This window comes from Chenopodium album, chromosome 10 (assembly GCF_948465745.1).
Source record: "Chenopodium album chromosome 10, dcCheAlbu1.1, whole genome shotgun sequence".
In the NCBI taxonomy this organism is placed as follows: domain Eukaryota; kingdom Viridiplantae; phylum Streptophyta; class Magnoliopsida; order Caryophyllales; family Amaranthaceae; genus Chenopodium; species Chenopodium album.
In genome coordinates this window covers 1006711-1034546 of record NC_137843.1, presented here as the reverse complement: position 1 = coordinate 1034546, position 27836 = coordinate 1006711, and the positions used below count along the sequence as shown (strand labels likewise).

The 27836-nt window shown below is 33.5% G+C and overlaps 2 protein-coding genes and 1 pseudogene across 3 annotated transcripts; 2 read left to right on the top strand and 1 right to left on the bottom strand.

Moving 5' to 3' along the window:
* Positions 1-356: 356 nt before the first annotated feature.
* On the bottom strand, positions 357-7013 carry LOC145563028 (leucine--tRNA ligase, cytoplasmic-like; annotated as a pseudogene). Its single transcript, XR_014094492.1, has 4 exons — positions 6921-7013; positions 5893-5983; positions 5487-5531; positions 357-3829 (listed from the first exon to the last, which is right to left on the bottom strand). The product of XR_014094492.1 is annotated as a leucine--tRNA ligase, cytoplasmic-like (transcript).
* Positions 7014-8466: 1453 nt separating this feature from the next.
* LOC145563027 (uncharacterized) lies at positions 8467-11120 on the top strand. Its single transcript, XM_081623434.1, has 6 exons — positions 8467-8674; positions 8786-8839; positions 9009-9066; positions 9193-9330; positions 10157-10324; positions 10605-11120. The coding sequence occupies exons 1-6, from the start codon at positions 8586-8588 to the stop codon at positions 10674-10676; spliced, it is 579 nt and encodes a 192-aa protein (XP_081479560.1). The 5' UTR covers positions 8467-8585; the 3' UTR covers positions 10677-11120.
* Positions 11121-25120: 14000 nt separating this feature from the next.
* On the top strand, positions 25121-27161 carry LOC145563026 (1-aminocyclopropane-1-carboxylate synthase 9-like). The gene is made up of 3 exons (XM_081623433.1): positions 25121-25399; positions 25507-25667; positions 25778-27161. The coding sequence occupies exons 1-3, from the start codon at positions 25121-25123 to the stop codon at positions 26742-26744; spliced, it is 1407 nt and encodes a 468-aa protein (XP_081479559.1). The 3' UTR covers positions 26745-27161.
* The last annotated feature ends 675 nt before the right edge of the window (positions 27162-27836 follow it).

Sequence of the window (27836 nt, the reverse complement as noted above, 5' to 3'; positions counted from 1 at the left end):
TTATTTATACACACCAACAAAGAGGGGGGGGGGGGGTGATATATCTGTGTGTAGAAAATTTTCAATCTGTTACTATTACGAGTAATACTTTATGATATACAAAGAATACTCAATATATTAACATAAATTTAATAGTGAAACCTTTAGAACCATGAGATTGAACTTATACTATACTATTTTTACTAATTAGACTGCAGCACCTTGAGCTTGAAATGTGCTGGGACACTTAAAGAATACTCATTGAAACATCATGAGCTAAGTTGAAAGTAGCTGAACACAAATACCATGCTTGATTAAAATGAAGACTTCTAAACTGTAAATGATGAACTCGAAAGCATATGGCAAACAGAGAGCCAAAAAGATGACAGTAAGATTTATCACTGTAAATGACGAACAATGAAGGGAGGTTTAATCACTGCAGCTGAACTAGACTACATAGCAACTCCAGATAAAACAATGTGCTATCAAGAATTTATTACAGTTTATAATTCAAAAAATGTAACCAAATTGCCTAAACCAAAACCTCAAAAAATTCCTGATTCATCAGTTAGTCAAAAAGATGGCAGTAGGATTACCAGGAGATGGAGGATTTTGTTTTAGCACTGGCATAAGAGGTCCAGCCTTGGCACAAGCATCCTCATCTTGATACAACAAAATCTCCACTTGCTCGAGTGCAAGCTGCCTCTTGATCAAATACAAATTCTCTGAAAGGACCTTCATCTCACCAAAAGGAAGCTTCAACTCCAAGGCCTCAGGGCCTAGAGCAAGAGTTTCATCCTTCTTGAACTTCAAGAATGGCATGCATTGTTTCTGGATTTGTTTGAAGTTGGAAGCCTTCCCAATCTCAGTATTCTGCAGGGCTGCCATAATTTCACGGTCTGGAGCAAAAGTGCAAGTTTTTGAATCAAATTTGCTTTGAAGTATTTTCAAGCACTCTTCCTTCCAGCCATCATATGTCTCGTTTACATAAATCAAACCATTTAATTGCTTATCCTCTGCAACTTGTTGAGCGGGGGTTCCTTTCTTGCTAGCCTTCTTTGAACCTTTGATTAGCTTCTCGAGAAGCTTTCTCATTAGCACTATTGAGCCTTGTAAATATTTGTTGGCACTCTTAAGGACTAAATCAGGTGCCTCAGCAACGGGCCAGCCAGCTTTTACTGCAAAGCCTTCCTTCTTCAATAGCTCTCTCCAAATATACTCTCCATAATGTGGGCAGATAGGGGTAATAAGTCATGTCTGAATGTCCATAAAACGCTGCACCAAAAACCTGTTCATGCCTCCAGCCCCACAAGAAAGCCTATATTCATCCTTAGCAGTTTGCAAGTCATAAAATCCAGTCTTAAGAGCATCTCGGAACATATAGTTCTGGTAGTTTTTCTCAGTCAGCTTTATTGCCAAATTAATCTCATTTTCAAACACCCGATCTGCATAAGAAGAAGGCTCACCCGATCTAAGAGCTGTATCAGCAGCAAGAATTTCTTCCATCCAGGAGACCTCTTTTGTGAGACGTAATATCACTGAATTTGCAGTTTCAAATACAAAATTTGCATCATCAACACCATCACCAGCATCAGCAAGAGCAAAACGAGTGGCATCTGCAGAGAATTCTTCAATGGCCTGGCGTAAAGTCCGGAAGTTACCAGTGGACTTGGACATCTTCTCAGCATTTAGCAAAATGTGCCCATTACATCTAAAACCACGAGGCCAGTGGCGCTTGTCCATAATTGCTGTGTGATTATAGATACTAAATGTCAGATGGTTCTGGATAAGGTCTTTGCCAGACACACGAAGATCAAAAGGATACCAATATTCAAACTCCCGCTTCATCAAGCTAAGCACATTTTGATCAATATCTGATGACTCTGGATACAGACCACCACAAAACAGGAAATCACAGACATCATCAGACATTTGTTCTGGCTTTATCAAACTGGCATTAGATCCATACATGCCTCCATTTTGAAGAAAATGGACAATAGTATAGTAAGCCATGTATATAGTTGAATCAGAGAGGGACTCCACAAGGTACTGTTCATCCCAAGGAATTCGAGTCCCAAGGCCAAAAGACCTTGAGCAGGCCCATTGATTTAGCCAACTCAAGGTGTCTTCAAAACCATGACGTGTCTCATCAGAATAGCAATTCATGTTACCCAAGCACTCCTTGGCTAGTTCCTTCCATTCAGGTTCACCATATGTGATGTACCACTGGTCTGTCAAAGCCACAACACATTCATCACCTGATCTAGACATGACCTTTTTCTCAAGTTCACTATACAAAATGGCTTCACCGGTTTCTAAAAGCTTACGTCTAACCTTTGGCTTGGCATCCTGGACCTTCTACCCAGAAAATTCACCAACAAGCATTGTCCCTTCAGTGAAACCCTTCAAATAAGTTAATCGCTTAGATTCTGCAAGCTTGTCCTTTTCATTTTGGCTCTTGATCTTCAAATCAGTGCAGACCTTCTCAGCAGGCTTATCTCCGAATTCAGGGATATCAATGATGGGTATGATATTACAGGGAAGTATCCATTCATCTTTCACACCAAATTTCGCCCGCAGAGCTGGCTTTGCCTTTAAGTCATGCAGGGCCATAAAGTCATCAGGGGCATCACTAGGGACACTGGTTACTATCCCAGTACCTTTATCTGTCAAGATAGTTAACATGGGAAGGGTGTAAATGATTTCATTTTGCGCAAGAGGAGACTTCAACGGCAAACCAATCAAGTCATGACCAGTAAGCTCTACCAAGCATGTTGGCTTCTCAGGGACCCTTGAGTAGTTCTGATATGCAAGATTAAGAGCTGCCCTCTCAGTGACCACATAAACATCTGTCTCGTTAATTTCAAAGGCCCCATATTTTCCTTCAGGCAATACCCACGCATTTGTTTGACCATACATGGTCTCTTGGCTCAATGTTGCAGCAGCCAAATATACTTTCCTACCCTCTAAACTGCTCAATTTTGCAGGAAATGGTGGAACAACTTCCATCTTTATTATTGTATATTCTTGTGGCTGGATCCCTTCACCAGAAGCCCTGTCATGGTCTGCACATGGTTGTCCATCTAGCGGAGAGAAGATTGCGTATCTTTTATCTTTCACAATCTTACCAGCTGCTTTGAGCTTCCGCATTTGCCACCTCACAAAAGAATCAAAGTATGGATTAACATCAGTAGTGACAAAAGAACGCCTCCAGTCAACTCCCAAGCCGAAAGCTTTAAGGTCCTCAACTACCAAGGGCGGAAAATAGGTCAACCATTCGTATGGGTCCTGAAACTTTGAGATTTTTTCATCGGAAAGGGCAAAACTTCGCATGATCTCCCACTGATACAGAGTTGTGACAGTTTTGGCTGCAACCTTGGACTTCTTACCCCTGAACTTATCAGGAGCTGGCTGTGATCCTGCATTTGAATCCTCTTTTTCTGATGGCTGGCTAACTTCCTCCTCCACTGCAGATGGAAACTCAGGTGGATCTCCGAACAGTTGAATCTCTCTTGCAAGTTTATCTGCTGCAGCCTAGATGGGCATGCCAGTGCAGTGGAAACCAAAAGGAAATAGTACATTGGCTCCTCTCAGTCTGTGGTAAGCTGCAGCAAATTCTATCTTGGAAATTGAAAATGCACGCCCAAGATGCAAATAACCATTCATATATGGAAATGGAAAGTTCCCAAAGAACTTTTCTCCGTCACCAGGAGGCTTCTCTCCGGGCTCAGCATCAAATACATGATTCTGGTCCCACCATATACGGACCTTTGACTCAATATCAAGTAGACGATCTCTCTTAACTAAGCTTTTACTACCCTTTGCCATGTTTGAGGAAATCTTGCAGAAACTGTATGGAGGAAAAAATAAATAAACAAATAAAAACTTCAGTGGTAGCGGAAGAGGCATGAATGGATATAGGAAATATTTTTGCCGTCTCATATGAGCTATATCCATTTAACATAAAAAAATTCTTTGACATCTGAATTAAGTGATTAACAAAACTATTATATGTAACTGTCCAAGCTGACAAATTGTTTAGTAAGGCAGCAACAATGTCTAGATGGACCAATTGGCCAAACCTTTTGTAACAGTATGTATTTGTAAAATTGCATTGGACAGCGAAAAATCTTTTATCTATACGATGCATTTACAAGTTGTACAAAATAAAATTCTCCTTCCTACAAAAAGTGTCATTTTATTTCCTAGGCTATAATTGGACCATTATTTTTTTCTGTATATAGTGGAAAAACTTTAAAATCGTAAAAGGAAAGATTGTATGCATGAAAGGAATTTCACAGTGTGAGTCAAGGAATTTCTGTACGTATGCAGGATGATTAAAGTTTGAAATACATTGAAACAAATAAGCTTATAACATGCCACCTAACTAACGCAAAGAAGGAAGATTGGAAGAGTTAAACCAAGAAGGTTAAACACCTTTTGTTACAGCCTTATAGGAGAATGATTATCCCCCCAATAAAGTATAGCAACACTTGATTTACAATTTTTTATAAGAGCTCTTGATCTACATCACCAGGTAGCATAACTAGAAACCAATCAAACGTCATTAAATCTTATACAAAGTTTGTATCCATACAAACAGAGATTGCTTAATTGAAAGTGTACCAGAATTGTCACGTTAGTCCCATGCAGGACTTTCGATGACATGTTGCGCAAACCTCAAAAAATCTCTTCAGGTTTTCAATGCAAGAATGCACGTGAGAAATCAACAAGCCATGCAATGCACAAGTCTGGACATAATTATGCATTGAAATTATTTGACTTGAAGGATTCAATGAATGAGATGGAACCAAATGAAAGCATTGGTCAAACTCCATAATTTTAAAAGTCAACTATAACCACCATGCAAGGTACATAATTTGAAGCAAAACAGGGGAAAATGCTACACAGTGTGAGACTTGGCTTGAAAAGGGAAGAATCTGTTTCTTCTATTTCTGTTCTGTTCCAAATTTTTATATAATTTTAAAAAGTTCTGAACACTTTCTATTTTCTGTTCGAACCTGGAAGGTCTTAACACTTTCACTTTACACTGGCAAACCCTTTTTACTACCTTATACTGCTTGCTCTACAATATTTATACCTTTTCACTTACTCTCTTTATCCATATATCTCTTACACCCACCCACCTTTTTACACTTTCTCTCTTACTTAATCTACCTTTTTCGTACACCCACTAAACACATCAACCATCCTATTGTCTTTGTGTACAATAGTAAGAATAAATAAATAAATAAGAGCTTCTGAAAACAGACGAACTACATAAAAATTATACGATACCAATATTGCAATTTAAAAAAAAAAAAAAAAAAAAAAAAAAAAAAAAAAAAAAAAAAAATTAAAAAAAAAAATAAACTCAAAGATAAATATGAATAATTGCCTATTAGATATTGAATAGGGTTCACAAATTAATAAATTAATAAAAAAGGATAATCAAAACATGAAGCTTGGATTTAATTATCATTTAATTTAAAACGAAACATGTTCACCTTTGAGAAAACTGAAGTCTTCTTGTCAAATTTCTCAAGCAATCCCTGAAAGATCATACATTAAAAAAATTACAAAAAAAAAAAATGGTATATACTTTCTTAGTAAATTGAAATTTGAGAGCAACTCCAATCAGCAATCAATGTACATAATGTTGGAACCAATTCTATTAACCAATTAGCTAAATTTAACATCTAAATAAAATATATTCAGTGATTATAGCTTCAACATTAGCCATCAATGCAAAGAAACTCCATTACAAATTCTGTGATTATAGCTCCAATATCAGTCATCGGTGCAAAGACATTCCAATACAAAACCTACTAGCTAAATAATTTTCATAGAAAATGTCAAAATCTAGAGGTGAGAAAATGAAGGTCATAAAGAAGAAGATTATGGGTACTTTACCAGGAAGAGTAAAAACCCGAAGTCATGAGATGTTCCCAGAAGTTTAAGAGTTCGCCATCCTTATACCGCTAACCAAGAGACCATGGACACTCTGCATCAAATAAAAGCTATTCTTTGTTAGACAAACACCAAAGATATGAGTTAGCTTTTCATATCTCGTTTCCTGGCTCTTTCTTTCTCCCCTGTCCGCTAATGCCTAATGGTCTCCACATAAATATATTTGTTTGTTTTCACACCCATCTCTCCAAATACTCGGGAAATTAAATAAGAAAACCATACAGTATGAATTGATTATATAAAAAGGCTTAACTTTAACTACTGTCTCCCACACACCTTCACACTACACCAAACCCAGGCCATACTTGAGCGAGGGCGGGAAGGACAGCTTCCCTGACCCAGGCCAGGAAGACAAAGCCTATTTTCATAGTTTCATCCTAACATTATTGAGCTATAAACAAATGCCTGCTAGATTAGGCTGAAAGGTTGAAGTGGTTTAATGGTGTTGAGGTCTTGTTAATCATCAAACTATTTCAGAGGGGCTAATTGAGGGTGCTAAAAAGTCAGACCAAGCCTGAATAGGTGTAGGCTCGGCTCGAGATCATTAGAATTTAGGCATGCTTAACTCAACAAACCTAAAACCCGAGCTCAGCCGGGACACCAACAGCCTTACAATGACCCGGCTCGTGGACTCGATTAGGCTCAAAATATGCAATACATTAGCAACAAAATTTAATTTAAAAATCAGATTAGAGTCGAAAAATCACATAAAATTCTTCTCAAATTTCCAATGTAAAGTGCACATAGCAAAATTCTAGCAACAAAAATTTGCACGTTTGAATCTTTCATAATTTTGGTAATCATAACCAATAGTTCAATAATCCACCTTAGAAAAACCCTAAATTGACTTGAGACGCAAGAGGCAAATGACTAAACAGGCAATTAAATTAATGATGGTGTGAAATTAACCCTAAACTGTGATACTGGTATTCGAAACTAATATAATTAAAAAAAAAATAAAAAAAATGTACCTTAGAAGCAGCTTGGAGGAGATAAAGCTTAGTAGGTGCTTCAATGGAAAACTCAGACTACGCTTGACTGTAGGAGAAGGGGAGAGTTTTTTCTCAAGATTTTAGCTTTTTAATTACTTAATTTCACACCATCATTAATTTAATTGCCTGTGTTAGGTCTGTTCTGATTTATCGAGCTGAACTGAAGTGAACTGATTAGAGCTAAACTAAACTGAATAGAGCTGAACTGAACTGAAATTAAGCTGAAGAGAACAGGCCCTTAGTCATTTGCCTCTTGCGTCTCAAGTCAATTTAGGATTTTTCTTGCTATAATTTTGCTATGTGCACTTTACATTAGAAATTTGAGAAAAATTTATGTGATTATTCGACTCTAATTTGATATTTGAATTGAATTTTGTTGCTAATGTATTGCGTATTTCGAGCCTTATCGAGTCCACAACCTGGGATTAATTTGAATTAAATTAATCTTAAAAAATCACAATTTAAAAACTAATCCTTATCAATAATAATTGTTTTCATTATCATATTTTATTAAGCAAGAACAATAATTTATTTTAATCAGTGATAAAAGAGAATTGTATTTTAACGACGAGTGAGTTGGGATTTAAATTATTTTTTTTTAAAGATTGCCTTTTTACATAAAAGTAATCCACATAACATATTTAAAATTAATTAATTTATAATAAAAATTAACGCATAACTAACAGTAACAGTCACATCATACATTATGTAATTAAATTATTATGTGTTTTATTAAATTAGTAAAATGAATCAAATAATTATAAAATAAAAAAAATAAAAACATGAATGTTTATTTTTGCTTTTTTTAAAAAATAAAATAAAATAAAATAAAAATTGGCTACTTTGCTAGTTGCAAAGCCTTTGTGCATGGATAATGGCATTGGTGAGGGGTTTGGAACTAGCATGTGATCTTCGAATTAGCAAACTATATGATCCAACTTGATAGTCTTGATACTCCATACTCTACAAGCTATATGTAAAGATACATCTGAAAGTGATGAGTGTGCTCACTTGGTTGATTATAGTCGCAACTTGATTAGCAAATAGAAATGGGAGGGAGAATAATTCATGTATTTCGTGAAAGGAAATAAAGTGACATACACTTGCAAAACGAGGAATGACTCAAAATGGGACTAGTATAGTAGAAGGGGGCTTCGATTGGTCTTAGTAGAATCTTTATTCTTAAATGAACATATTAGGGGTGTGACTGTTCCACCTCTCATCCAACCGTAACTGTGTTTCATTTTCCTCTGTTTACTTTCCTTTTACGTTCCATTTTTTGTTTATGAAATGAATTGCTATTTAATTTATAGGGCTTAACCCCGCGTGAGCACCAAAAAAAAATGAATTATTATCTACATTTTTCCAACACGTAACTTGAACTATAATTTTTTACGTCTTTACATTTTAAGATTTTTACCGCATAAAAAGTCATGCAATTGCATTAGGGAAGAAAGGAAGTAATTAATCCACCCGTATGACCAATTCCAAATTTCCAATACTTTTTCAAGTTACAACCCGTAAAACTCACTCACCGTCACCAACTCACCACTCATTAGGGAGCTTAATCAAGGCTTCAAATTTAGCCGGCAGCCGACGAGAAACGAGAAAAACTGAGGAAATACAAGTGTAGAATCAATAAAAATGCCGTCAAAAACCAAAAAAAGAACCTCTAATCTTCAACCCCAAATTAAAGACAGCATCAAAGTGCAAAACCAACAAAATCCCAACAAGTAATTTCATTTCTTTCTCTTTCCCTAATCTCAAATTGTCAATTTTCATTACTATAAAGTATCAAATTTTTCTAAGCTTTAATTCAATAACTGTGTTTATTAATTTTACAGTGAATGCTGCATTGAGGGCGACCGTCTTTTCCGTCTTCTCCATTCCCTCCAAAGGTAATTTCAATAATTATTTCATTTCAAGAACCCTAATTGCATATATACAGCATGGGAAATTCCCAATTAGGGTAATTTTTTTTAATTGAATGGGTGATATTAGCACACTCTAAATTGGATTAAATGTTTATAAAAGATTGATATGATGTTAATTGTGATTATGGAACAGGGGAATTGAATCAGAATTACAGTCCAATAGAATCTTACCTGAGAAGTTGTGGTTCAAGGTGTGATTTTTACTTATGTTAGACAAAACTGAATATTGTGTAAGGAATATTGTATAAATTGTATTACCTAAGTTTACATATATGAAGTAGTTATTGATTTTGGTGCTATTTGATGTGCTATTGCAGCAACACTTTGCTGTTGGGATCAATGAAGTGACGCGACTGCTTGAACGAATGGCTCCATCTAGTGATGATGCTGCCTTTGCTGCTGCTCAAAAAGGATCCGGGGGCCGTCCTCCATGTTCTTCTGTCACTAAACTTCAGGTTTGTATTTTTCCTGAGCTGCATCATTATTTGTTAAAACATGAAACTGTTGTTAGTGAATTTGATGTTTGAGTACGGAGTAAATTAATCTGGACCCAAAGAAAAATGAACTGAAATACTCAGACCTGACAATTTGACATGAACACGATTGTTCCTCATAAACTCCATGTAATTAAAAGTAGATGCCCTTAAATGTTACATTATACAATCTGCAAAGAAGTAAAAATTATTTGCTTTAAGGTTTGTGTATCGGTGCAATAGTAAGATTCTGTGCAATTTGGGATGCCAGGGCAGGAAAGTTTGATTAGCTGAATGCTTTGTAAGAGACTTATGCTTTGCTTTGTAAGAGACTTATGTTTGTGTATATGACTTCTTTATTTGGTGATGTGGTAAAAGATCAGGCATTAAATAGATTTTCCTGTGCCTGATATCTATTGACTATTGTAAATGCTTAAGTGCTTAACAGATGAACTCGATATTCCTATTTTCAGTACTGTGTGATATTACCGTTACTACTGCCACTTCCTTAATCGTGTTTCATATTTTTCTTGGGGAAACTGGTTCTAGAGAAGAGAACCTGTTTTATTGTATAATGCATACACTACAGCTTGGTGCACCTACCATTCCACATACTTATCATGATCTGGTAAATGTTTAGCAGTCAGTTTAATGGCAACCTTCATTATCATCATCTTGCCTACTGCATGGATTTGGGTAAATAAATATCATATTCAAGAACGCGTGTGTTCCATTCATGTTTACCTCTTCCTTAATTTGTGTTACCTTGCTCTAGACACATTCGTGATTTTTCCCAGTACGATATCAGGCTGTGGTGGTAGCATCAGACTGTAACTCGAGATGGCTCACTAAGCATCTGCCAAGCTTGGCTTCTTCCAGAGATGTGCCAATTATCTATGTTAAAGATAATAAAGAAGGTTCTCTGAGACTGGGTGAAGTTGTCAAGGTCAAAACAGCTGTTGCTCTTGGATTTAAGGTAAAAGTCTAAGAGATCAAAACTTGCCTTTCCTCATTTCCTGATATTTTTCTTGTTTCATAGTCATTTATTGAGCTTTGCAAGATCTATTAGCATGGAATGCTTGAAATGCTTATCGTGGTGATTTTGGAATCCAAGTGACAACAAAAGGGTGTATAATTTGGGAGGAATACAAGGGGGCAATCAAAGCTATGATATGCATATGAAGTGCATTGCTTGTTGTAAGCACAGATGATTCTTTTGTTTATGATTTACAAACTTACTATAATTCTTGTGATAGGTTAAAGGAAGTAGTATCAACCAACTTCTTGAAGAAGTTCTTCATGAAAGGTCAAAAGAACTGGATGCATAGACTCCACAAAGCTGGCCAATGTGTCTTGTCAATTGTATGCAGAATGGAGACAACTTAACTCTCTTGAATCATGTAGGAGACCATGACCTTTAACACATACATCCAACTAAGAACGCATCATGAGCTCAAACAGCAGCTGCCTCAGTGCAAGGGGCATGTTCGAGCGGGGCTGTAGGAGGCCAATTTTCAAGGATTGGACAACTGCTGTACAAGATGAGCATGTTTTATGTCGTCTGATTCCTTTACTCATTCTCAAGAAAAACATGTATTTGTAAATGTGATTAAATACATTATCCGCTGTACTGAGATGGATTGCTGCCCTCTTAAGGGGGATAATAGATCAGTAGGCCATATAGGGCTTTGGGCATTTTAATCCAAAATAGGTGTTGGTCCACCTTTGAGTTTCTTCATGGACCAAAACCCGATGCCAATGGGCGATTTGGTTCTACTGACTATTTTTTTTGGATTTCTAAGAAATCATTGTTCTTTGGATTTCTAAGAAATCATTGTTCTATGAATCTCCCAACTCAAAAATAACTCGACTGAAACTTGAAACCGGCCCATACCAAGTGCGAATGAAATCAAACCCTATACGAGTTCATGATTTGGCGGCTCAAAAACCCGATGTGACAACTTTAATTTTATGAATTTATGATCCGGCTCAAAAACCCGGTGTGAAAACTCTAAATTCAAGTAAACAAGGGAGCGGAGAAATAATAGTTCAATGAAGGTGATTGACAAAGAGCTCACTCATGAAATTGTGGCAAATTCTAAAGTACGAGTATAACATATCCCTTTGTTTGTTCCACAAATTCCTGCTCCTACTCTTTGTATATGGTCATAGATTTGCCAACTCTGATTATAAGTACATAGTAAGAAGAACTAACCCATCAACGAGAGAGATTGACAAAGAGCTCATTCCTGACTTTGTAGCGGCCGATTTCAAGTTAGCTTTAAAAGTCAATCCGTCTCTGTTAGCTAATAAGTATCATGATGAAATGCTTGCATTATAACCAATAACCATAACACATTATTGACTTATGAATGTCATTTATCATGGTTTATGAATTCTTACATATAGTAGTTAAACTTTGAAATTAAATACCGTCTACATTACTAACTAATTTTTGTAGTTCTATATATACATCATAAGGGGAAAAAAAAATAAAAATAAAAAAAAAAACACATGTATTGGATTTACCAAAGTAAAACACATTTATTAAGAAGTGTTCCTTACTTACTACAAGCAAGACATGAGATTTAACCTTCATAATGTTGGTCTTATTATCTAGGTTTGGTAGTCCTAATCCATATTGTGTTTTCTCTAAGAAAATGTTTTTTTGGAAGTTTGAAACCTTTGGTTTATTTTTGAGCAGTAGAAAACTACCCCACACACTAACCTGGGTTTTTATTCGGGCCAGACAGGCCCAGCATCATTTTGTATATGTTTCGGATGCCTCTTACAAAGTCCAAGTGGACTAAGGCCGATGTAGCTTATCCTATTTGAAATTTAGAACAACACACTAATACACTACATGTGTTGTAGGTCGTATTAGATTAAGAAAATAAGGACAGCAGTATTTTTTCACATGGATTGTAGTTCGTACTCCTATTAGATTAAAAAATACAGGCAATAATATTATTATTTTTTTTTTTTATTGGGTAAGGATGAAATTGGTGAGGTTCGACCTATGACCTCACATTTGAAAGTCAGAATAGTGCTAGCGAACGACTCTAAGCTCGTACTTCGTATTTCATACAGACAATGATATAAGCATTGAAAATTCGAAACTATATCGCTACATTTATACTTAGTTATTGTACATTATACAATTGCATTGGATATTTGGGTACCTTCACTTAAAATATACTTCGTACAATTTGTGGCTTGTGAGTCGAAATTGTGATGCGTATAATGTATAGTAATACTCAAGTGGGGGCTTTTAATGTAGGACGAATGAAAGAAATATAACATTGTTATTACTTGTATAACGTAAAACTTTGATATATGAAGTTTATGGAATTCACTGATTCACACTTCACATCAGGCAATGATTGTATGCAAAAATAATGCAAAATTGCTAGAAGATACACTATTTCCCCAACAAAGAGGGTTTTTAATGCTTTATCATCTACCTCTCTGAATTGTCTCTATCCTAATATTATTAAGCAGCTTCAAATAAGTGTATCTTTCATTGGATGTTATATGTTATCTCTCAATCAATGCTTTAGATTTTAAAAATAAGAAATAGTTTGGTCAATGGTCATTAAATATTCATTTATAATTACTGTTTACGAAAAAAAAAAACAAAAAACACCAAACTCTAAAAATACCTACTAATACCACGTAAGAATGTAAGATACAAAACCAAACACTAAAAACACCTACTAATACTACGTAAGATACCGGTGTTTCTTATATAGCTTAGCGTTGCATGCATGATGAGAATGAGTTTATATACTCACTCATGATTTACCTACTACCCATGATAGTTCACTTGTATATACGTGTGTGTAAGGACGTCATCGAGACAATCAAGTACCTCTTGACCTCTTGTGCATTGTACATTAATCTAAATATGTTTAATTGCTATCTTAGATACAGATACGGAGTAATTTGTAATCTTCCGTCCTTTTCGAAATTGATACTGGCCTGGTTTTCACTCTATATAAATTTTGTGCAATGTAATATTTCTTTTTAAGTAAGAGCCCACAACACCACAAGGCCACAAGGAGATCAGGTGGGAGATTTATGGCACAACCACAAGGATGGATTTTAATTGGTCCTTGAGTTAGGGTTTCTCCCTTCTCCCATCCCCCCTTCACATAGTAGCCCACGTTGTCTTTATGAAAGTCATATCTCTCATTTTCAAAATATTAGGTAATACTACTTGACCTTTGTTACAACAATTTGATCATATACATTATCAATCCACGTTGGAATTGAAGTATCTATATATGAAGATGATCACGTGGAAAAAAAAAAATTATGAAATCAGTTGCTATTACAATTATCATATCGTTAAATTCAACGATTTTAGAAATGTGGTACCAAATTTGTGATTGAAACAAATAAACACTACTATGTGAAGTGATATTAACTCTAACGAACAACTTAATTAGCAAGTGATATCAAAGATTAAAACGTACAAAATACATGTTATCCAAATTCAAATTAAATTAGTATATAATATTAATAACTAACTAACCCTATAGTTAGTTAACCCTATAGTTAGTTAAAAGTGACCATCATATAATAATGAACTAACATGCTCAAATGCTCAATATAATAATTGTCAAAGTAAAATTGTCAAAGTTGCAGAAAGAGTGAAGACTGAACTTAAAATGCACGATAACAGCCAAAAAGTCCTTGTAATACCAGCTATATTTAGGAGCTGATTTAGTAGAATTAAGTCCATCCAAGAACCAAATGTTTCTTTCATAACAGTTGCATGTTTTTGTCTTGAAATATTCAAATATAATGCTTCTAATGTTATTATTTCTTAACAGTTGGCATAAAAGATGAGGCCATTTTCATGTAAATCTTGTACGTACTATCACTTGCATTTGCTTACTTAGGCACTTGGCTATATTAGCTCATTTTGCACCTAATATCTTTGTTTTTGGGTGGTGCCATTCAACGGGGACAATACTTCTCCAGCGTTGTTTGATTGAGATTCTTTCATTTAATCTCAATCACCCATATAACGATCGATCCCTATTTTTAGAGTGATAAATTTACATCTATGTACTTATCTTAGATTTTTTATTAGCTTGTACATCACTCGTTTATTATTGTGCTCACTAATAAATTCAATAGAAAAGAAAAATAAACGCATAAAATTATTGTCCTGTGTTTACAAAACGTACTTCGTACTTAACATATATTATGTATTGTACTAGACTATTGGTATTTAACTAGCTATGAAAAGATTATACTTTGTATTCTCTATAAAAGTATACTTAACATATGCTAGTAAAAATAAATATATACTACGTACATACATATATTGATATATCCTACGGAAGAATAGATGATAGCGAGTAAGAAAAAAAAATGTTATGGTAGCTAGTACGGAGTAGTAAAATAAACTGGCAAATTTTAACAGATAAACCACATTTATTAATTAAAAAATAGATATGTTCAAGTTTACATATCATAAGGAAGTAGTTACATGTCATGTGTAAAATTGGTCAGCAATAATCAACATGGAATTGAAATAGGACCAGCCAAATCTTATTATTGAGGGTCGAAGAGACCAACTGCAAGATTTCAAGGGCAATAGCTACATGTCTTAATAATGTACATCTTGATATGCAGTTGAAGCACTTAAATGAAACAATTTAAGGTCAAATGATAAGATTCATAAAATTATTACTACTAATAATAATGCTAGTTCAACATGTATTGATTATCTAATAATTCTTGAGAAGTTGGGATCAGATTACATGAGATCTGCTAATTATGCATAATAATTCATTTGGAAGAAGCATAAAAATATAGTAATATGTATAAAGTATTACACAAGAATTTCTCAACATGGCATAACATAAGTAACCAATAATTATGTTATGATGATCATATTATAAAAAGATGATATAATCTATCTATGATAAAAACTCTAGTCAAATCAACAACAAACGTATAGTTTTTGTAGAATCCATAAGAAATAATTCTCCCAAAAGATATGGCATGAAATTGCGATACTGTTTGTAAAATAAGCTACTCATCATGATCAACTGCCTCTCTTAATTTAGAATAAGGTTGGTTGATTCTTATTAATCATTCCCCACATGTTTGGTCATAATCGCTACTTATTGTAAAATTGGCATGCTGCCCCCACATGTTTTGCTACGAGGAATTCACATATTTCACCGGAGAGATTTTTAGGCCCCGTTTTCTAGAACTCATTTTCATTTCTTGTTTTTTGACAAGTAGAACTCTTTTTCATTTCATTCTTTCATTCAATATAATTTAGGGTGTATACTATTCACATGATTTTCACTTATATGAACGTAGCTAAGCTATGTTGAACTTACTAAAATTAAATTTATTTAATTATAATTTGAACTTGGATAACCTTTATCATAACTTTTTTTTTTTTGAACTGAACTTATTAGAACTTATTAAACGTAAAATAAGTGAAAACAATGCAGGGTGAATAAAATAGGCCCTTAGTTTAGTTCAGTAAGTTTTCTTTTTATATTTCACTTCAATTCAGATCAGATCAAATGTAGCTAGTATGTTGATACCGAAGGTAAGCCTATAACCTAAGCTAGTATATAGGATATATGAAGACAAAATTAAAGGACCTACTAATATCATTCAATGTTAAGTAGAGAAGAACAAAAAAAAGGCATGGTCATGTCCCCTTCTAGGAATATTAAAGGATACCACCTTGGACGTTGAGGTGTTTCATGGTCTCCTAATATCTGGTTAGTAAGAATAGTCATACTACAAAACTATAGAGTCAATTTGTCACATCTAAATTAACATGTCAAATAGGTCGGATTATCTAATTAATTTCAAGGCAAAAAATTTCAAATCACATCAAATTTGTTTCAAGATCAAACAACTTTGATTCAAAATCAAGCCTATTTATAAATAATTTACCACATAATTGTTCGGATATAGGTTAGATATATATGGATATATAAATCTGATTTTTGGACAAGTCTATTTACATCAAATCAATATTAACCTACTATGAAACATAATACTTACGGAGTATGCTTTTACTCCATATATATGATATGTATAATAATTGTATTTTCTACAGAGTAATATTTATCCACCATGTAATATTTTATTGCTAGCTGAATTTTTTTTTTTTTTTTTTAATTGCTAGTTGAATAGGAGTATAATTTATACTGATTTAATTTTGCTGAGTATTTTACTGATTTAATTATTTTTCAATAACATATTGAATACACATTTATTCTTGGAAGGTATTGTTGGTAGTACTGTCAAAACGGTTTGACAGTTCGGTTTCGGTTCGGTTTAAAATCGGTTCGATATTTAATCAGGTCGGTTTGGAATCGGTTTAATTGTCTCACGGGTTGGTTTTGGTTCGGTTTAAATAGTTATCGGTTCGATTCGGTTTCGGTTTATTCTTAAGCGGTTTTAATTCGGTTCGGGTTGTAAACAGTCCGGGTAGTAAACGGTTCGGTGCAGACGGGTTGCGGTTTGTTAACGGTGCGGTGTAAACGGTTTTTATCCCGGTTCAAACAGTTTCGGGTTGGAAACAGTTTCGGGTTAGAAACAGTTTGGTTCTTTTTTGGTTCAGTTTATAACTGGTTCGGTTCTTTTTCGGTTTAATTTTTAACTGGTTCAGTTCTTTTTCGGTTCAGTTTATAACTAGTTCGTTTCTTCGATGGTTTAACCACTTTAACGTTATTCATATCGGTTCCATTTCAAGTTTACTAAATTACGGTTCGGGTCGGTTTTCGGTTTCAAAAAATAAATTGTTTATTGAGTTGTTTGGATTCGGGCAGTTAAATGGTTTTGGTTTGAAATTTGATAGTACTTGCTAACCTTTTGCATTCACAAGTTTTATATAAAGTCGCGAATCATTTCATATTTAGGCATCATATTATAAACAAATTCTCATTGGTTTTATAAATACATATTATGTTCTGTTTCAAGTTTAGTCATACTGATCTTACTAGTTATATTCCCGTCAAAAAAAAAAGTTTGTAAACGGTTCGATTTAATTATATTCCCGTCAAAAAAAAAATCCATGTAATTATATAAAAAAGTTTGTAAACGGTTCGATTTAGAAGCGGTTTGGTTCATAAACGGTTCGGTTTATAACCAGTTCGGTTTACAATCAGTTCGGTTTTTAAATGGTTCGGTGCAAACGGGTAGCAGTTTGCTAACACTTCGGTGTAAGCGGTTTTTTTTTGCCAATTTAAACGGTTTCGGGTTGGAACTGGTTTCGGGTTAGATACGGTTCGGTTCTTTTTCGGTTCGGTTTTCTTTCAGCTCGGTTTATATTTGGTTCGGTTTGTTAACGGGTTCGGTTTTTATACAGTTTAACATTATTCGGGTCGATTCGGTTTCGGGTTTACTAAAATACGGTTCGGGTCGGTTTTCGGTTTCAAAAAATTGGTTTTTAATCGGTTCGGTTCTCATTTGGGTCGGTCGGTTTCGGGCAGTTAAACGGTTTCGGTTTGAAATTTGACAGCACTAATTGTTGGGAATGGAATGGGGACATCACAGTATCACATTGACCAATTCACATGTAACGAAATTCTTAAAACACTATCCATGTGGTCCTTTCAATAATTCTCCCGCCTCTTTTTTTCCCGCCTTATTCTATGTCATTTCTCCTTGGGTTAGCAAATTAAAATTCATAATATGTAGTCAATGAATAGATTGTTCAAACCAACTACCCACATTTTTTTTAATCAAACGACATATTTCTCTTAATTTGACCTTCTTTGAATAATTATTTAGCATTTCAGTTACAATGTAACGTCTATTTGTATCATAAATTTAATACTAAAGTACTAAACTAAGAATAAGAAACTAATACAATAAAAAAAAATAAAAAATATTAAAAAATAAATAAAAAAGAACATTTGGCTTGTCAACTCGTATCATATAAATATATAATGACCATAACTAATTGAGCATAAAAAACAATCGTGGGCTTCTCAATCACAAGATTAAGTGTTTTTGGTGTTGAATTGATTTAACATAGTATATGATCAAGAGTCAATGGGTAAGGTCATGAGTTCACATTTCATGTACCCTCTTTTAAAGAGGAATATTTAGCACTAATTTAACTTCTAGTTGAGTTAGTCCTTTAACAGTAACAAATTATAGGCAAATTCCATTCACTTAATTCTCACTTAAAGTATGCGAACTACTTATCTGAATTATTTACTCTATATTAATTATTAACATTTTCACTTGTAAATTAAATTTGAATAACTCTTATTAACTTTTATAATAACTTATCTTTCTTAAAGTTATCTTATTTAACTTACCTGTAAAATGATCATTGGAACAAAAAAAACGAGCATAAAAACCCGAGCTTTAAAATTTTGACTAGAAGGAGCACATATAGGAAAGCATCACACGCTTATGCAATATTTTGGTGATGGTCTGGCCATTGGGAGACTAATACCATACACTTAAAAAAATGTTGAAGTCTAAAGCAAGATATCTTTCTACCAAATAATTCAATTGGAAAACTTTTCCTAAACAGTATTATAAACCCAATTAGCTTAAAAAGTTAGTGACCGAGTTTAAAAGTAGTTAAATAATATATACACCTCTAATTATCTCCAACATGAACGTAACAAAGGGATACTTCCCATGCAATTTCCTCAAGCAAAAGATGGAATAAATAGTCAAAATTACATGAGTCGTCAGATAATTTAAGTAGCTGTTTCTCACTGAATCTGGTTTATGTGAGATTTGCTGAAGCACAATAAGAATATTTCATGAGATTCTACCTTTTGATTTTTGTTATTTTGGTGGAAGAAACTGCAAGAATGTTTAAAAGTAGGAAACATAAATCGGTAATAAGAGATTTCTATTCTATCTTTTTCCTAACTCAATCAATTTTCATTAACAAAATCTGGAAAGTATGATCATTTTTTCAGAACTTTGTCACACTGCATTTACATACATGAAGATCTTCCTCCGTGTTTTGCCTCGATCTATCGCCTTGACTAGTTAATTAATAAATTAATTACCAACATTAATTCAGATGTTTATTTATTTTATTATAATTAGGTTGTATTAGTACGTACGGAGTCTATCTGTCTATGTGTCTCAGCTAAGCTAGTACATACGCATGCTTATTAATTAGAAGTCGTCAAATATTGTGACCCGAAAATCTGAAATTAGGTTCCCAAATCATACTTCATATTTGATTATTTAGCCGTTGCTTTTGAAATTTTGGGTCACACATTGTAAAAATAGTACTTGGTACTATAGAGATGTTTAAGTAAATGGTGTAAATAAGGTACAAGCGAGTCAACTTTGTCGGAAAACAGTGTAAAAAATACTCCGTACAAACTAAGAACAATGAGTGAAATACTAAAATTATACTAAACTGAACAAGGGACTATAATTTACATATCTATCTTTATGTCGACTTCGACCAACAATTAAAGACACTTAATTGTTCACGAGACAATATATGTAATTTAGGGTAGATACGAGTCAATCCAAATAACCAACTACGACTGTTATCTTTTTATGTTACTCTCTTTCAATAATTAGTAAGTTTGGGCACCTTATAATTGTCAATACTTTAGAGTATTAACATTTTGCAAGGTTTCATGTTCACAAAAACACTCACATGTGAATTGTGATTAATTGTCTCGCATAGAAGAGAGCAAGAAAGGATGACAAGCTTAGCTATAGTAATATGGATCATTTAGTTAATTCTAAGATGCATTTTGCAATTCTGCTAAGATTGTATGTGGTTAGACTTTCTCCTAAATATATATAACTAGCATAATAAAGATTTATCCAATTTTTTATTGCTCAACAAAAACATACGTGTACAAGTATATTTTTGCCAAATAAAGGAAGTTCCTTACTAGAAGTTTAAGCTCAAATCTAGGAGCGCATATTGTTACAATTTCCTCTCTTCTCAAACCAAAACTTAATCATTCTATATTTTGCCTTGAAAGGTGAAAATTTATAATTACCTCTAACAACTACAAAATCTAGTTAGTTCATGATGTCCTTATTTATTTTTTTATTATCTAGATTTATTACTATTCCAATTATCAGCCCTTTGAACTTTTAATGGGCCCCCCATTATTCAGGTAGCTACAAAACCAACGGGCCGTTTGATTGGTTTGCAGTTGTTGAGTTTGATCATATTTGAAAGTATAAGATTAATAATTAATCTTAATTAAAAGTTAGATTAGTTCACACAGGCGGCTTCAATTTAATCGGCAGTTGCTAATAACTATATGATGACGCGCAATTTTGTTGATCTCAAATAATATGTATGTTTGGACTTTCGAGCATTGCATCATTTGCAAATATGTATACAATACAAAGTATTTATCTTTATATATTCTTGATGTTCTGACCTAATTAAAAAAAGAAAAGAAAAAAATACACAACACAACTTAGATTCGCCGAAATCTCTAATTATGCATAGGTATTATTGGTACAAGAAAGAGGTCAGCGGCCTCAAAGATGAAGTTTATTATCCAAATTTGACTCTCTGAAAAATGCGGTATTTCTTATTATAGACTTGGAGTATACCTATAAAGTACGGTTAATTGATTAGCAAAATTTGGTATATTTTTGGACATTTCATGTTACCTTTGCCTAGTTGGAGCAATACTACATCACATGTAAAAGAGTAGGCAGTATGGTGATTTTTTTTGTTCTTTCGCAATTTTTCATACTAAATAATTGGCCCCTCTTCAATACTTCATTATTAGATTAAAAGTACATTGGACTCCATCTTTCACCAAAGTTTGTCTGTATGAAGTACATGATAAATTTTTCCAAATTAAAGAGAGCTTCAATATCTGGAACTTTATTGAATAATAGCCATAAAAAATTGGAATGAACTACAACATTTAATTCAATCCCACTTGATGCTCATTTCTTAGCCATTTTAACGCAAGCCACCAATTCAAGTTTACTTATTTGATGTTTTGCCCTCCGACTTTGTCGACTACATGTGAAGAGGAAATGATCTTTTTACTGAATGACAAACAAGAATTTAATTTCAAGTACATTTCCTTTTTTTCATTGTGTTAAATTTCAAGTTTCAACACTCACCTACTTCAATAAATTAAGTTAAATTACATCAGCCGTCATACAATTTAAGGTCTATCTAATAGAAGAATGATTTAAGTCTAAATTTGTGGAAATAACTCGATACAATCTACTATGTACTTGTTTGCAACGAATTGTCCATACACATTCAAGTATGTATGTAAACCAAAAATGAAAATGCTTGAAAATTCTATGACATTTTGAAGAAATAATTTCTCAATTATGATAAGAGATTCTCAATCACCAAATTAAATATAAGTGATGTATGTGTTTAAATAGCTAATTAGCCAAGCAATTAGTGTACACCTAATCCTAATTCAAAGCAAAAGTAAGTAACAAAGGGGAAAGTCTAGTCTCTAGTAGAGAACAATTATGCATGGAAAGAAATGTTGTTACTAACAACGTTGACTTTGAATAATTTTTTAATTTTTTAAGGTTGCTTGCTGAAGATGGGTCAAGAAACAAAAATAGAGGAAAAACTAAAAACAGAGGCTAATGGAAAGTTTTAATTTTTTTTTTAAAGAAAGTGGCCGACAAAACTTGTAAAGTGGGGCAACCCGGCAGAAAGACAAAGGGTTACTGTTTTGGGTCCGACTTTGCATGGGCCTTGTGGGTCAAGTATAAACCTTGTCGCTCAGATATCCTGTCGGTTTGGCTTTCTCATTTTTGTTAATGTACTTCTTCTTGTCTACAATTTTACTTTGATTTCCTTTAATTTTGAGGATTTTTTACTTTGAAATGAAGTAAGTTTAGTTCATCCGTTTTAAAATAAATTGTTATATTTTTATAATAACAATGAATTAAAAGAGTAGAAAAAAAAGAAGTGGTGTGTAATTGTACCCTACTAAATAGAAAACAAATAAATTATACGCAATTTATATCAGTTGTAATAAATGAAATGTATCGGACCAAAAAGGAATTTGTGGCAAGTAATTTGTGATTTGAGTGCATAAGCAAAATGCAAGGGCATGTTCTGATTAACTGAAGTGAATTTATTGGAGCTGAACTAAACTAAATGTTTTATGATAAAAGGAAATTAAGAACTGAACTGAACTTATTAGAGCTGAGCAGAAATGAAAATAATCTGAAGAGAACAGGCCCCAAGTAGTAAAAAGCTCCCGTAAAAAATAAAAAATAAAAAATAAAAAAAAGCTAATGAATGTGGTGACTTTGGATATGAAAATACTTAATAGATTATGAAATTCGGTTTTTTAAATTTTTTTTTTTTTTTTTTAATTTCAAAAAGCCCAAGTATAACATAAAAATTTCCATGAAATTTGAAATAGCTTAATTATTGTATCTATATGCATTTGACAAAGAAGGTTGAGATTCTTGCAACCACTAAACTGTATCATATCAGTAGCAAAAGAATAGGCTAATGCAATAATGTCACACATTTGTTGTTATTGTTGTTGTTGCAATGAAAGAAGTAATTATATTATTATTTTGGTTTATCATTTCAAAATTAGATGACATTTAACTAATTAGAAAAATTGTACTCCGTATATGATAGATTAAACTATAGAATTTTTTCCAAGACGTTTCACTAAGCTTGTAGACAAATCTAGCTAATTAATAATATTGTGGTCCATGATAGAATTCAGGCAAAATACTTTATTGATAGATGTTAAAATCAAAGTTTCAAAATGAAATTGAGATTCTTATGTATTAAGTATCAATATGCACTCAACTACCAATCCATACATAAATTGTAATCACATTTTCAAAGAGGAATAAAGGAGGAAAAAAATCATCTATATATTAAATTTACTAATGTTTAAGTGGTTGGAATTTCCTATAAATGTTACTACATCGAGAAATTTGGTAATATTGACTTCTATCGAAAGATTCAAATCAGCAAATTCTTAATATCCCCGAAATTAAATGAAACAATTATTTTAACAAATTAGAGGAGATATCACATTGGTCTACCGTTTTCTAGACAATTGTTATTGACTAAAAAATATTGCTCCTCCATACAAAAACTAAGTTGCAAAGTATATTATCAACCCTATCATAATCTTTTGATTGTTTCATGCATTTGTTGAAAAATTAGTACGTGAACAAAGCCTTTATTTACTATTATAAACATTATACACTTAGTCTAATGTCGACTTTCGTACAATTGTCTTATAAACTTCGAGACAGCAAAATCATAAAGCTAAAACAATTTCTCAAAAGTATAAATCTTCCTTTTCTTTTGTGCTTTGTTTTCAGCTTTTTACTAACCACCTTTTAGTAAGTTCCACCGACTTTATAAATAAAATTAACCTCATTATTTTTTTTCCCGGATGTTACGTTATCACTTTTTTACCGCACGTACACTACATCACTACATGCATAGTGTAGAACCATATTATTATGCCTTAGGAAAAAAAAAAAAAAAGAAAAAAAAGGGGGAAAAAAGAGAGAAGAAAAAATAAAAAGAGTATGACATTATATTATGTGATATGTGATCGGTCATTAATTTAGAATCAATAATATTTGATTATTTGAATTAATTGAGATTCTAATTAATTAATTTTTGACTAATCACCAACCAAATCCACAAAATGAAATTAAAAATATATACGAACTAGTTCTCATAAATATTTGATGGAGATGCGTAGCTTTCCTACAAGAATATGGTCGGCTCCGAAATTGGAGCACGTTCTAGCTGGTACTTACTAGAATAGAATTAGTTCACATTTACTTTTATTCTAAATTGGGGAAATTAATTGGCTTGAACTACGGCATTTATCACTTAAGCAGTGTTAGTTCATGGCAAGTCTGCCATTATTAGATCCTCCTATAAAAAAAATGTACATATATGTCTTACTATTATTTTGTGTCCAAGATATTGTGATACAAAGATTATAGTATAGTTTTATTGATAATGTTGAGGATATTAAGGGTATAATGAAAGTTATTCTAATTATGATAACATACATTACATCTAACCCAAATGAGCTCATTTATAACTCAAAAGTTAGTACTTGTAGTTAATTATTTTGTAGTCTTCAATAATTTTGTATATGAGTTTTGCTCGTATCTAGTTAAACAAATATGAGTAATAACAACTTGTACTTCATACATTTTAAGATCTCGAAATAATATTAGTTTACGATCCAATTTTTTCTTAATTAACTTGCAAAATAATATTTATTGAATACTAATCCGTGTCAACTTTAATCACTAGTAACAATGTATAAACCGTTTATTATTAACAAACATTATCAAGGGAATTAATGTTTGAACCATCAACATGATGAGTTGATGACACCGAGTGTAATACGAGTATAGGATAAAGCACTTTTATAGTTTTATTTTCTTGTTGTTACTCGTAAAATGGGAGAAAGAAAAGGCAGTAATAAAAAAGATAAAAGGAACAAAAATAAGCTAAGATTTGTCTCTCATTTTCATAATAAGTGGACCCCAAAAGGGTCCCACAGAAGTAGCTAATAGAGCTGACATGGCAAAATGAGTTTCCTATAAATAGTTCCAAACTCAGCACAATCAAAGTCATAAACTCCTCCACTACTACAACAACAACAACTCATCCTCTCTCTAAAACTCTTTCTCTCTCTACAAATTCATTCTTCATCACTTTACTTCGTTTCCACACCAACAAAAAAAAGCTCATCACTCCCTTAATTCCAGCTTGTATTTCATCAAATCTCACTGTAATTTTACAATGACGATGCTCTCGAGCTTAGCTGGCACCAACAATCACGGTCAAGATTCTTCTTACTTTCTTGGTTGGGAAGAATATGAAAAGAATCCTTACCACGAAATCGATAACCCAGATGGTATGATTCAAATGGGTCTTGCTGAGAACCAACTCTGCTTTGATCTTTTGGAATCATGGTTGGCTAACAACCCCGAACCCGCTTCGTTTACCAAGAATGGTAAATCGTGTTTTAGAGACCTTGCTCTCTTTCAGGATTATCACGGTCTACCCGAGTTCAAAAAAGTAAGTTACTCGCTCGATTGTACATTACTGAATTCTCTTCGTTCTATGAATTTTGATTGTTTTTAAAATGTTCAATTATTGATGATACGTACCTTTGCTTGTTACAGGCTTTCGTAAATTATATGTCCATGTTGAGAGGAAATAAAGTCACATTTGACCCTAGTAAGCTTGTTCTTACCGCTGGCGCTACTTCGGCGAATGAGACCCTTATTTTTTGCTTGGCCAACCCCGGCGAGGCGCTTCTATTGCCTACTCCATACTACCCAGGGTGAGTATTGGTTCATTTATAATTTTATAAATTTATTCATAGTACGAGAAGATAGCTAGATAGAGAGAATTGGACCGACTTATTGAATGTAGTATGTTGTATGATTTCAGGTTTGATAGAGATCTCAAGTGGAGAACCGGGGCCGAAATAGTCCCAATTAAATGTTCGAGCTACAATGGATACAAAATCACCAAGTCTAACCTCGAAGAAGCTTACAATTCCGCCCAAAGGCAAGGCCTAAAGGTAAAGGGTGTCCTAGTGACAAACCCATCAAACCCTTTAGGCACTACCTTAACAAAGGAAGAAATCACGCTTCTTCTCACCTTTGTGTCAACAAAGTCCATCCATCTAATCAGCGACGAAATCTACGCTGGTACCGTCTTTACCGGGTCCGGGTTCATGAGTGTCATGGAGGCACTCATGGACAAGAAATGGGCCAACAACAAGGAGTTGATTGAGCGTGTCCACATTGTGTCAAGTTTATCAAAGGACTTGGGCCTCCCTGGATTTAGGGTCGGAGCTATCTACTCCAATGACCCGCTTGTTGTCTCAGCCGCCACAAAGATGTCAAGCTTCGGTCTCATCTCGGCCCAAACTCAGTACCTTCTTGCAGGACTATTGTCCGATGTTAAGTTCATGAACTACTACATTGGTCAAAATCAAAGCCGTCTTAAGTCCCGACACTCTAAGCTAGTATCAGGACTTAAGAAAGCCGGTATCAACTGTCTAGACAGTAACAGCGGCTTATTTTGTTGGGTGGATTTAAAGCATCTACTTAACGCCCCAACATTTGAGGCCGAGATCGAGTTATGGAAAGAAATAGTTTACAACGTTAAGTTGAATATTTCTCCAGGATCATCATGTCACTCGGCTGAACCCGGTTGGTTCCGTGTTTGTTTCGCGAATATGTCCGACGATACGTTAGACCTTGCCATGCAACGCATTAAGGATTATATTGATGTTAAGTTCAACAAAAACAGTCATCATGCTAAGAGGAATGCTAGAAGAATGAGGTCACTAAGTAAGTGGGTTTTTCGACTGTCGTTCGACGGCGATAAGGTGCCGGAAGAACGATAGTTTGAGTCATCAACACCATGACCACCTCCCACAACCAGTGTGAATCTCACATTCTTCATCAAAACAAGTAAATTATTATATAATATTTTTTTTTCTTAATTAAGGATTAATTAGTGTGAACACTAAGCATGTGTCCATGTAATTTTTCATTTTTATTTTTCCCGCCGCTGCTGTTTTTAGTTGCTTGATTGGCAGGGTACAAAATTTCTGTTTCTGGAAGGGTCGGCCTTGTTTTTGAAGGAAATTGATTGATTAACAATTCAATTCCTTTTTAGAGGAGAGATAAAAGAAAAAGAAAAAAGAGTAAAATTGTAGAGTCTTCAGCTAGCACTCGGTCCATGTGGACACGAAGTGGCTTTGATATTAATTAATTACCCATTGTTTACATTATTCTTTCTTGGAAATAATAATTGAATTTTTTTTTCTTCTTATAATATTATTACTCGTTGTTGTTCTCTTTAAAAGTCAACTAATTTAGTTAATTATATTCCGTAGTTCTTACTTCTTAGTGGTAAAAGTAAAACTCATTTAGTGTCTATAAGTGATACACTGATACCGTATCAAATAAAATTACCGATATTTTCAACGAGGGAAAAAAGTAGTTACTGATGTAATGGTAATGGTACCATAATTAGAGTAATCAACAATTTATTTTTGGTTACCTCTTTTAACTTTGATAATGAATTTCCTTTCTATATTCAAAGGTTAGAGGCTAGGAACTATACAAGAATACTTTATACTTTATATACTTGGTAATTCTCAAATTCTAATAAAATAAAGAGGCAGAGATTCTACCGTTGATGTTCCAGTTGGTTAGTTAAGATCCCGTTGAAAAAAGGCCGGTAATGAAGTTATTGATATTAATAATGTGATGCATTATGAAATCCTATAATTGGGTTGGTGGTTCTCGTAGTTATTTACAACATACTTCTATAATTAATTTCATTAATATAATTATTAATTTTTTGGGGGAAGGGGGATAATGGATAATAAATGCACTAATAATATAAACGACCAAAAAATAATGCCACGTGGACGTATACACATCTTCTAGATCAGTTTATGTTGCTTGATAAGTGCACAAACGTGTAG